Source organism: Anomaloglossus baeobatrachus, chromosome 4 (genome assembly GCF_048569485.1).
Source record: "Anomaloglossus baeobatrachus isolate aAnoBae1 chromosome 4, aAnoBae1.hap1, whole genome shotgun sequence".
NCBI classification, from domain to species: Eukaryota; Metazoa; Chordata; class Amphibia; order Anura; family Aromobatidae; genus Anomaloglossus; species Anomaloglossus baeobatrachus.
The window spans coordinates 372,973,630-372,986,468 of record NC_134356.1 but is presented as its reverse complement, the minus strand read 5'-3'; the positions used below and the strand labels follow the sequence as shown (position 1 = coordinate 372,986,468).

The 12,839-nt window shown below is 43.1% G+C and overlaps 1 protein-coding gene across 4 annotated transcripts in view; it reads right to left on the bottom strand.

Annotated features, from left to right (window-relative positions):
- The window catches only part of RELN (reelin), a 906,715-nt gene that overhangs the window by 331,734 nt on the left and 562,142 nt on the right, over positions 1–12,839 (bottom strand). For all 4 annotated transcript variants that reach the window (XM_075345182.1, XM_075345183.1, XM_075345181.1 and 1 more), the window contains one exon: positions 4,606–4,757. In XM_075345182.1, the coding sequence (XP_075201297.1) occupies positions 4,606–4,757 (152 nt within the window). The remainder of the gene's footprint in view (positions 1–4,605; positions 4,758–12,839) is intronic.

The following is a 12,839-nucleotide window of genomic DNA, read 5'->3' as shown; positions in this document are numbered from 1 at the left end:
TCCAGGCCGTGGAAGGCTAACAGTAGTTCCACAAGCCTTCCACTTCCGGATGATGCTCCCAACAGTGGAGACAGGTAGGCCCAACTCCTTGGAAAGGGTTTTGTACCCCTTGCCAGCCTTGTGACCCTCCACGATCTTGTCTCTGATGGCCTTGGAATGCTCCTTTGTCTTTCCCATGTTGACCAAGTATGAGTGCTGTTCACAAGTTTGGGGAGGGTCTTAATTAGTCAGAAAAGGCTGGAAAAAGAGATAATTAATCCAAACATGTGAAGCTCATTGTTCTTTGTGCCTGAAATACTTCTTAATACTTTAGGGGAACCAAACAGAATTCTTGTGGTTTGAGGGTTGAATAATAAATGACCCTCTGAATAAACTTTTCACAATTTAAAAAAAAAATAAAAAAAGAAATAACATTTGTTTTTGCTGCAGTGCATTTCACACTTCCAGGCTGATCTACAGTCCAAATGTCACAATGCCAAGTTAATTCCGAATAGTTATTTGTAGTCTTAAAATTAATTTAAAAAAAAAAATACAATTGCCATTTTCACCTCTCCATAACAAAAAGGTGAACAATTGTATATAAGCCCAAAATGATAGAAAAAAAATCCCTCAATCAACTGAAAAAATTAAGAAGAAAAAAAAAAAGCTATAGTTTTGGATTATGGCAACATAGTCCAAGTTTCATGATTTAAAGTTAGTAAAAAAAACTTCAGAGCTATATAAATTAAGCACTCTTATAATAATATTGGCCTGCATAAAAAAAAAATGTTGCCTGGTCAATTTTATCACAAAGTGAACATGTAAAACTGAAACTTGAGCAAAAATAATGAAATAGTAACTTTTTATTTCTTAAAGCGGCCCAACCAGGATTTTCATATATAAAGTAAAGTCAGCTACTGGCGCTATCATGCAGATTCTAAACATACTTTTAGATGTGAGATTGAATGTATACTTTCTGAAAAATAGGCAAGTAAAGTTTGTAAAATGCACTGTTTTTTTGATTGCTAACAGCTACAGAATATCTAATAGGTGGGTCGGGTTTTGCTAGTTATTCCCGGCCCTGTCTGTCTGCCTGTCCTTCCTCCCCCCTGTCCTTCTTCCCTCCTCCCCTTGTAATAACAGAGACAGAGGGGAGGAAGGACAGGCAGACAGACAGGGGTGGGAATAACTAGCAAAACCCAACCCACCTATTAGATATTCCTCAGCTGCTATCAATCAAATAACAGGGCATTTCACAAACTTTACTTGCCTGTATTTCAGAAAGTATACATCCGATCTCACACCTAAAGGTATGTTTACAATCAGCATGATAGCGCCATTATAGCACTGGCTTTAGTTTCTATATGAAAATCATGGTGGTTGGTCCTCTTTAAATTCCCTTTCACCAAGAATTTTTATTCCATGTTTTTGAGTAGTTAATACAGTAAAATAAATTGTGAGGCTCAGAACTCCAAATTATCAAACAACAACAAAAAAACCTTTTAATTCTATGTTGATAAAACTGTAAAAGAAGACAAGAATGAAAAAAAAAAATGGCACAGCGGGATTGTTTAACCTGATTTATTATGTTGACAACCTAGAAAATTAGCAGTAGTATTTATAAGAAGTGTGAAAGTACTGTAGTTTGCGCTAAATACCTAAATGGGATCTCTCAGCAGATTTAGCAGAGAGTTGGATTGCAATTATGGTCTACTTATAATTTCAATAAAATCACTATTTTATCAGCAGGAAATTATCTCTAAGAGTAAGTGCAATACAACTCATTGCTCAAGTCAATCCACCTTAGCACTGACTCTCGGATAAACTTTTTAAGGGAACCTGTCAACAGGTTTTTGCTACCCCATCTGAGAGCAGCATAAAAAAAGCAAAGAGACCCTGAATCCAACAATAGATCAAGTGGTTTACTGGGTGCAGCAGTTGTGACACAATCAAAGTTGTTAGATGTAGCAGAGATCAGAATGCTAACCCCTTAAACAACACAGCTTTCTGTGTATGTTGTAAAGTGAAAGTTACCTGCTAATCAGTTTTGGGGGTATGGTAGGACCAGAATGCACAAGAGATTTAAGGCCGCTTTACACACAGCAAGATCGCTAGCGTGTGTACCCGCCCCTGTCGGTTGTGCGTCATGGGCAAATCGCTGCCTATGGCGCACAATATCGTTAGGCCCTGTCACACATACTTACCTGCCTAGCGATGTCGCTGTGACCGGCGAACCGCCTCATTTCTAAGGGGGCGGTTTGTTCGGCGTCACTGTGATGTCACTAAGCGGCTGCCCAATAGAAGTGGAGGGGGCGGAGATGAGCGGGACAAACATCCCGCCCACCTCCTTCCTTCCTCATTGCGGGTGGCCGCAGGTACGATGTGGTTCCTCATTCCTGCGGTGTCACACATAGCGATGTGTGCTGCCGCAGGGACGACGAACAACCTGTATCCTGCAACAGCAACAATATTTGGGAACTGGACAGTGTTACGGGGGTTGTCTGATTATAAAAACCAAAAGGGATATCAGACAGTCAGGGTCCACCGTGCAAAGTCTCTGCTGCAGACTATGGCAGAGGATAAGGGGTATCTTGTACTACGGAAGCAGTACTGACACTGATACGTCTCTGACACTAGAGCCAATCACGGTGTGTACTGTTAAAGTCACAGCAACTACCATATTTAGCATCAACATAAAAGGGATAGGTTAATGAGTGAGGAAGAGTATATAAGTGTGCCGCTGAAAATAGTAGTAGCACAAGTGCAGAGTGCAATACCTCTGTTAAACTCACAGAGGCATATAGTAAGGAAATAAAGCAATTCCTCCCTTACTCGGAGGGTGTGTGGTATGGTCTCTGTTAATGATCACAGAGACAAAAGCAGTGAGTGTGAAATGGCACCTAACTAGGTCCGTTCCTCTAGTGGTGTCAGGAGACGGACAGCAGCGTAAGCCGCACAAAGCTCCTACCTGCGTTCGCTCCACTAGTGTGCGAGGACACGAACCACTAGATATGGCACCTGCCTAGGTCCGCTCCACTAGTGGTGCAAAAGAGACGGACAGCAGCACAAGCCGCACAAAGCTCCTACCTATGTTCGCTCCCCTAGTGTGCGAGGATACGAACAACTGCCAGACGCAGTATAAGGAACGTTACCCTAGTGGCAACGTCCACCTACGAGTAGAATCACAAGGCCCAGCCGGACCATGTGCCTCAGGCACCTGCCTATGTCTGCTCCACTAAGATGTAAGGATACGGACCGCAGCCGAAGCTGTAAGGTACAATAACGCTACCCTGCCGGTAGCGCTAACCTAGAATAGACAGAGAGATGCCTAGAGAGACGTGCACAGAGCGTCTACTCTCATGCATGAACCAAGAGGACTGAGCGCCGGGCGGCTTGCGTCAGGGTCTTATATAGACTCTGTGCCTCATCCAAAATGGAGGACACCAGAGCCAATCCGCTGCCATAACGACAGCAATGACGTCACGCTGGCCTATCACCGAGCAAAGCATCACAAGCACATGACCAGCGACCAATCGGCATAGAAGGTGTCAGATACATGTGACCATGTGTCTCAAGCACATGACCAGCGGCCAATCAGCTTAGAAGGTGTCAGAGACATGTGACCTCGTGTCAGCGATGATGTCACCCGCACATGTGCAATGGCTCCAAGATAGGACTTAATCTCCAGCGCTTGCACATGTGCAGTAGCAAGAAATCCGAACATAGCCTCCAGTGCTCGCACATGTGCAGTAGCAAGAAATCTGAACATAGTCTCCAGTGCCACAGCAACCGTAACAGACAGCGTGTCAACGATCAACGATAAGGTGAGTATTTTTGATCGTTAGCGGTCGCTCATACGTGTCACACGCAACGACGACGCTAACGAGAACGGATGTGCGTCACGAATTCCGTGACCCCAGCGACATCGCGTTAGCGATGTCATTGCGTGTAAAGCGGCCTTTAGTCCGGGCGGAGATAATCTCCTGGTGATAAAATACACATTGCATGGAAACAACAGAACACAGCCGAATAAATGACACATCCCTGAAATCAGTGTCTCGGTCCCTGGCTCATACTGTCCTCAGATTCCATAGCAAAAACCTGCTGACATATTCCCTTTAACCCTCAAACATATGAGTCAAGCACATCTCTCCATACAGTGACTGCTGGTGGAGGAACATGTGACCAGAGCAGTTCATCAGTCTCCTCCAATAATAATTTATTGACTGAAGTGCTAGTCAGTTTGTGAGGAAACCTGTACTAACAAGAGAAAGTAACTGACCCCTTTAAACTATCACTCTTCATTTTTTTAGTTTTTTCATGGTTTGAATATTTTTTTTATTTTAAACATGAATACATCATTTAAGAGGGTGCTGACAACCCCATTAAATTAAAGGGGGAGGACAAGGTTAAACCGCAGTTTATAAATATAGAGAACTCAACAGCACCTGCACTGCATTCCGAAAACGTCTTTATAGAGATCATTTCTCATGAGCCTGTAGATAGGTGATAAATGGTGGTCAAAGGCCAACAGATACAATGTATAATATGTTAATATAAGATAGATAAAAGAGTTAGTAAACAAAAAATATGATGACAAAACATAAGTAAATTCTGTTAATTTACCCATATTGAAATAAAATCGTAGGTTTCCATATCCAGTAGTATCCATGTAAGGAGTACATAATTTTCTTTCTCCATCTTTCATAAACACAAGAGAAGAGCCTGATTCTATTGTTCCACATTCAGTACCAATGGCAGCCCCGGAAATCTCCCACCTGGAAGCAGAAAAACATCCCGGGTATAAATCCGCAGCATATGTATTTGTAGCAGTTATTTGCATAAAAATGAGTGCTAATCATTTCATAGTTGTTAAGGTTAAAAAATATATATGTCCATTGAGTTCAACCTACAATCTTAATGTGCTGATTCTGAGGAAGGCAAAACCCCCATCAGGCAGATGCTACTTGCCCCATATTAGAGGAAAAAATAATTTCCGACTACATATAGGGCAATTGGCTAGCTCCCTGGATCAATGTCTCATTGTAGAAATTTAGAACCCATACGGTAATATTATATTTTTCAAGTAAAGCATCAGGGCCATTCCTGATCCTCATTTTTTGATTAATTTTTCAATATTAGCACCACATTAGCTATACCCAAGTTGTTAGAAACAAACCATTTCCTTATGGAATTCTTAAAGGGGTTGTCTAGTACTTTTATATTGATGGCCTATTGTTACACAGGGTGGGGGAGCGGTCAGACTGAAACCAATCACAGATGCCGAACTGACGGTAGGCGGGGGAAGCAGTGAATATGTATGAGGGTTAATGAGCGGACCTGGAAGTAGTGTTACAGCTTCACGGGATTACTAGTAAGTATAACTGTCCTGCTCTAATCCCCCTAGCCCTTTCTACCACCTTTTACAGCACAATATTCAGATCCTCAAAGACTTATATGAAGTTCGGCATCCGGGCAGATGTTCAAACTTAAGTCCAGTCCCGAACCGGATTTTTTTTAAAAGTCCGACTGGACCCGCTGACCCAAACATCTACGGGTTTGCCCATCTCTATCAATAATTTGTTTCCTTTGTTGTGACTTAAAGTTTCTGCTCCCCAGGTTATATCGGGGTAGTTGAAGTTTCTCATAATTACGTCTCCCTAGTTTGCCTCAATCATTTGCTTTATGAGTAGATTTTCTGCTGTTTCCACTATATTTACAGAGGTATTACATAACCTTACTTATTCATTTTTGTTCTTTTTACCTCCTATTATATACACCCATATAGACTATATATCTGTTATGGCAAACCTATGGCACACGTACCAGACAGGGCACTCAGAGCTCTCTCTGTCGGCACGAGAGCTGTCGCCTCATCCAGCTGCTTTGAACTGCTGGCATGATCACACTAACAGTTCAAAGTTGTGTTGGAGTGGAGGAGACATCTCTCCTCGCTCAGACACTCCTCTCCTAGGCCGCAGGCCTGTTTGGTAGGAGACATTGGGAGCTTCAGTAAGCGGCGCCAGCGTAATTACATCTTATGGCTGCGTGGGAACTGAGGGCCCAGCAGCGCGCAGTGGTGGAGCAGGTGTTGGAAGGTGAGTATGCTTTTTTTTTTTTTAAACTGTGTGCAGCTGTATCAGGATGGGGGAAACATGACAGGTTGGGGGTACATGACAGCATGGGGGTACATGCCAGGATGGGGGAAAACATGGCAGGATGGGGGTACTCACCAGGATGGAGGAACATGCCAGGATGGAGGAAACTGCCAGGATAGAGGAACATGCCAGGATGGGGGAATATGCCAGGATGCAGGAAACTGCCAGGATGTGGAAACTGCAAGGATGGGGGAACATATCAGGATGGAGGAACATGCCAGGATGGGGAGACATGCCAGGATGAGGAAACTGCCAGGATGGGGGTACATGCCAGGATGGGGGTACATGCCAGGATGTCGGAACTTGCCAGGATGGGCTTACATTTACCAGGATGGGGGAACATGCCGAAATGGGGGGAACATGCCAGGATGGAGGGAACATGCTAGGATGGAGGAACATGCCAAAATGGAGGAACATGCCAGGATGAGGAAACTGCCAGGATTGGGGAACATGCCAGGATGGAGGTACAATCCAGGATGGGGTAACATGCCAAGATGGAGAGAACATGCCAGGATGAGGAAACTGACAGAATGGACGAACATGCCAGGATGAAGGACCATGCCAGGATGGGTGTAGACATGCAAGGATGGGAGGGAACATGCCAGGATGGGGGGAACATGCCAGGACGGGGGGAACATGCCAGGATGGCGAGAACATGCCAAAATGGAGGAACATGCCAAAATGGAGGAACATGCCAGGATGGAGGACCATGCCAGGATGGGGGGGGACCATGCCAGGATGGGGGGGGAACATGCCAGGATGGGGGGGAACATGCCAGGATGGGGGGGAACATGCCAGGATGGGGGGGAACATGCCAGGATCGGGGGTACATGGCAGGATGGGAGTACATGCCAGGATAGGAGTACATGCCAGGATGGGAGTACATGCCAGGAAGAAGGGAACATGCCAGGATGGGTGAACATGCCAGGATGGAGGGAATATGCCAGGATATGGGAACATACCAGGATGAGGAAACTGCCAGGATGGGGGAAACTACCAGGATGGAGGAACCTGCCAGGATGAGGAAACTGCCATGATGGGTAAACATATCAGAATGGAGGAACATGCCAGGATGGGGAGACATGCCAGGCTTGGGAAACTGCCAAGATGAGGAAACTGCCAGGATGGGGGTAAATGCCAGGATGGGGAAACTTCCAGGATGGGGGTAAATGCCAGGTTGTCAGAACTTGGGGTACATTTACCAAGATGGGGTACATTTACCAGGATGGGGAACATGCCAGGATGCTGTACATTTGCCAGGATGGGGTACATTTGCCAGGATGGGGGACATTTACTAGGATGGGGTACATTACCAGCACGGGGGAACATGCCAGTATGGGGGAAATGCCAGGATGGGGGTACATTTACCAGGATGGGGTATATTTACCAGTATGGGGAACATTTATCAGGATGGGGGGGCATGCCAGGATGGAGTTCATTTACCAGAATGAGGTGCATTTACCATAATGGGGGAAAATAATAAGTTGGGGTACATTTACCAGGATGGGGTACATTTACCAGGATGGGGAACATTTACCAGGATGGGGTACATTTACCAGGATGGGGAACATTTACCAGAATGGGGCCATGATGGGGAAAAATATACCAGAATGTAGGAAACATATCAGGATGGGGGACATGTTTATCAGGATGTGGCCTAGGAAGGGGGATATAACTACAAAATGAAGGGGGAGAGGAGCAACTAGTATGTCTTTATGGGATTTCGAGATGTTCAGAATTTGAAATGTAGATGTGGAATTCAGGGTGAAATCTGATTGCAATCCATGCTAAAATCTGTCTGTCTGTCTAATATTCTGCATTTTTTCCATAAAGATCAATCCAACTGCTGCGTCTGGAAAGGTCAGTGGGAGTGGCTAAGCTTCAATGTGTGGTAAGCACGAATGAGCATGATGCCCCCTGCTGAAGAGAAGATTGCAAAGGTAAGTTTAAATTCAATTAATTATTTGCCATGTTGGCACTTCGGAAAAAAAAAAATTGGGTTTAGGGCTATAGTTTGGGCACTAGGCCTGTTAAAGGTTCGCCATGACTATACATAGTTATCATCTCACTGGATGGGCTTTTAATTAAATTTAACATAAAAATATACTCTCCCACTCTCGTATTTGTATGATCATTCCTAAAAAAAGTGCAACCCTGCTAATTAATAGCCCTGTCATAGCTGTCATCCACAATACATCTTATTAGAAAGGTTATCATATGAAAGATATTGCAAAGCTAGAGTGGGTTCATAGCCGAACAACTGGATTATTAAATAGGATTTGAGCTTTGTCTTACAATGAGAGGTTCTAATAATTGAGCTTATTCAACTTAGATAAAAGGCGCCTCAGAGCTGATCCCAATTTCATGTATAAATTCATATGTATGCAATACAAAGAAGTGGGACATGACTTACTGCCTCCAAAGAACGTGCAACTAACCATGGGACATTGAAACGTGTGAAAAGCGATTAACACATCAAAATAGTAGAGGGTTCTTTACAGTTAGAGCAGTCAGATTATAGAATGCCCAACCCCAAGAGGTAGTAAAGGCAGATATTATAACAGCATTTAAAAAAGAGCTGGATGATTTTCTTATAACAAGTGGTACTCAGGGTTACAAATAACCTAACACTAATAATGTATAACTGATCAGGAAAAGGTGAACTTAGTAGATCTTTGTCTCTTTTGAACCTATGTAACCTAGTGATGAGCGGACTTGCAGATAACCAGAACCGGCGGGTCCGTGTTTTATTTGTTTTATAAAATCCGGTTCAGGGCCAGATTCCGGTTCCCATACAAGTCTATGTAGACCAGAACCCAGGGATAAAAAATTTTTGTAAAAGGGATAGGGGGATAGGAGCAGGCGTACTATACTTCACAAGGCCCCGAGTCAGCTGTACACTGCTTCTAGGCCAAGAACTCACCACCGGGGCCAAAGATTTACCTTCATTGCATATGCACTGCTTTCTCCGCCCACTGGCATCTGTGATTGGTTGCAGTCACACGTGCCCCCAGGTTGTGTGACAACCTGTTACCTGTTTGACGCTTCCAATCACAGGCGCTGTCTGCGGGTCTATTGTACAGTAAAAATAAATACGGTAAATATAACAATTGACGTAGAGCCCCCCATATTATGATACCCAGCACAGATAAAGCCTATCTGTGCTGCAGCCCCCAGCCGTGCGCCTTTCTTTGCTGTGTATCAAAAAAGGAGGAATTGCATGTAGCTTTTTTTTTTTAAATTATTTAAATAAATAATTTAAAAATAACGGTTGACAGTGTTTCCTGGAGACATCAGACATGTTTTCGGTCTCACCAGGCTCAGATGTAGCAGAGCCAGGACCGTTGTGGGATGTCATGTGGATTATGGTGGAACTTCTAGGGCCTTTTTGGGGTTAATAAAGAGGGGAAAGAGGGTGCTGTATTTTATTTCAAATAAAGGGTTTTTCTCTGTGTTCGTATTGATATCTTTTTTAATTAGGATTAGTGATGGGGGGGTCTCATAGACCCCTACCCATCACTAATTCTGGGCTTAATGACAGTTGTGCAATGTCATTAACCCCTATTACCCTGATTGCTACCGCACCAGGGCAATCAGGAAGAGTTGGGTAAAGTGCCAGGATTGTCGCATCTAACCATAGATACCCTTATTTCAAAGAGAAGAAAACAAGTAGGCACCTGAATATAATTGTATCAACTTGGTGGAAGAAAGCCATTCAAAATGCTTCATGTGTGGTTTTGATTTTGCTTCTTTAATTTTAAATGGAAACTGCCCCCACCATGGCACATACTTCTTTCATTACTTTACAGATATGCTCTTACATAAGCTTTCTGAAAAAGAACAACTTAAAAAAAATAAATAAATACAATTTAATGTGTGCTATATTCTAATTTCTGCTTGGAAGTCATCTGGATGGGATCATTCATGTGAATAGTCACACAGCCTGGGCTCTTAATCACACCCATTGCGGCTTGAATGGTGCCCCACAGTGCTGTTATGCTCTGCTGAGTTCTCCTTGATGAGCATGTGCATCCGGTGCATGTGCAAATACACCTTGCCTCACTGCACATGCCCAGCAAGTGAAACGCAACAAAGCATGATGGCACTGTAGGAGGTTAATCAAGTCACAATGGGTATGATCACTTTCTAGACTGCATATGGATTCGTATGAGCAGTGCTGCCAGATATCTACTCTGGGCTAATTACCATGTTTCAATCACCAGCTTATAACCAATCTTTATACTATGTCTGTTAAGAAACATGATAAAGGTAGAAACCTGTAAGGTAGAGAGAGTAATAAACAGAAGTGTAGTGTTGGTTTAAAGTGCGACATCCAAGTTACATGTTCCCTTTAACTCATTTTCTAAAATAGACAGTTTTTGGTTTTGTGCTTCTGTTTTTCATCCCCTTTTTCCAAAAGTCGTAAGTTTTTATTTTTCCAACTGACAATGCCAAATGAGAGTTTATTTTTCAAGGGATGATTTGAAGTTTTGATTGATGCCATTCATTGTGTCATTCGATGTACTTAGAAACACAAAAATGTCATCTTACCACAACCACACCGGTATCTACATGGATATACTACAGGATTAATAGATTACTTAATGCTGAAAAAATTGAAGATCAATCAATAAAGGTATTTCCAATAAAACATCTTGTTTATTCCATGTTACAGTAAAAATGTAGCAACAGAAAAGCTGTGTATGAGAGATTCAATGTACAGTAACATGAGGAAAAAACTGCAATTTCGCTATTGCTTTGGGGGTTTTGTTTTTATGGTGTTCATTGTGTATTAAAGATGACCTGGCAACATGATTATTTGGGTCAGCACAATTAATACAATGCCAAACTTGTATCATTTCATTTTCCTCTTCAAGAGGTGGACAGAAATTTCAGAAATGTAAAAAAAATAAATGAAAATAAAATTGGGTTTATGTAGGTTTTTTTTTCTCAGAAACATAATTTTTTTTTTTGCAGAGGGAACTGTGTGAGGGCTCTTTTCATAACCATTTTACATTTTTATTTTTAACATTTTAGGAAATACATGTCCACTGCATTGACCCTAATGTTGCATCCCAAAATGATACTGCCGAGGAGGTGAAACATGTTGGGGGGGGCGGACATCTGTATTGTGTGTTACTGTTTGCATTCACAGTTTGCTAATTAGCAATTGTCACATTGTGGCGCTCCCAGCCCAGTAGAGCCGACGTTCTTCCTTGCTCTCCTCCGCAGCCTCTGTGCGGTCCCGCGGTCCACCTGCCATTTTGTCGGCCCTGTCCCTCCTCATGTGCCAGGGACGCTGATGGTCCTCCTGCTCCATGCTTGCTAGTCCTTCCTCTGACTCCAAAGGCACACGCATGCGCAGTAGGGCTCTTAGGAGCGTGCTAGGGTGCGGTCATGCTGCTCTCCCTTTTCTTAAAGATCCAGCGCGACCTGACCCAGAAGTGTTTCCTGACCTCGGTTTTTACACAATGTATATAAAACATCCTCCCCATTAGGAGGTGCCTGTTCAACATGCCCCATAGCTAGTCTGCCCATGCTAGTTGTCAGGTCCCAATGCTTATACCAACTCTCTGTACTGTCCCGTGACCTTGTCTTTGTTCTTGCCCAGTATTGTATGTGCACCTGCCTGTGTCTATTCTGTGTCCTCCAGACCCTGCCTCCACCTTCTGTACTCCAGTGGCCTCCAGAACCGGCCTGCTCCAGTCCACAGCAGCTTCTTCCTTGTTTACCCTAGCTCCTGGTCTTCGTCCTGTGTCGCCAGGTGCTGTTGTATCAGGATGCCCTGGGGCTGTGTCCTGGTGGTTACTTACTCGCCGTTCTGTCTGCTTCCACCTTCTGAGGTTGTGGTGAAGTCTTGACAGCTGCACAAGTCAGAAAATGGTATCAGATCAGTGGACCCACTTCCTCCTCGTCCAGTTACCGAGGTGCGACAGCAACGTTGAGATGTTACTCTGTAGAGCAATCCCTGTATCATAACTAAAGCACGTCTAGTGCTGTCTAATTTATAGGCTCATCAAATAATATTAGTGACTATGGTAATTTTTTTAATTTCTATTACCCCGTTAAGAATTTGATTATAGGAACTAAACAGTAGGTTTTTAGAACGGAATAATAAATGCTAATGCTAAGTTGTAATGGTCTGTTAGTAAGGAGCGGATATTTAGGTGAGCAGTTGCCCTTCTATGGTTAATTTTAATTAATTTCACTCCCAGGCCACGTTATTTGAGCAGACGACAGTATTTTCAGTCCGAATGCATTCTGTAAACAAATAAACAAAAAAAAAATGGATCCTACTTGGACCAGTATTATTCAATGAGGCAGAGCACATGTAACATTTCTTTCATCAGACCAAGTGGTCAGAGGAAAAAAATCGCAGCATGCACAATTTGTCTCCGACAATCAGATGGCACTCTGCCATTTAATTCAAGATGCACTGGCTTCAGCGCCAATCCAAGCTCTTCAGGCTGATAAATAGGGATAAATTCAGTTTGCCATATCAGTACGTGCAAATGATTGGCTTATAAAAAAAATAAAATATTTTTACATGTCCTAAAGAAGTAAAAGCTACTCACAATGGGCTTGGAACAGGTGTGCTAGTTTATGCCGAAATGTGTTCTACTATCAATTTTATCTAAGTCTTAGCTCTATGTAAAAAGATTTTTTTTTTTTTATTAAAAAACATTGTCTTGTAATTTTTTC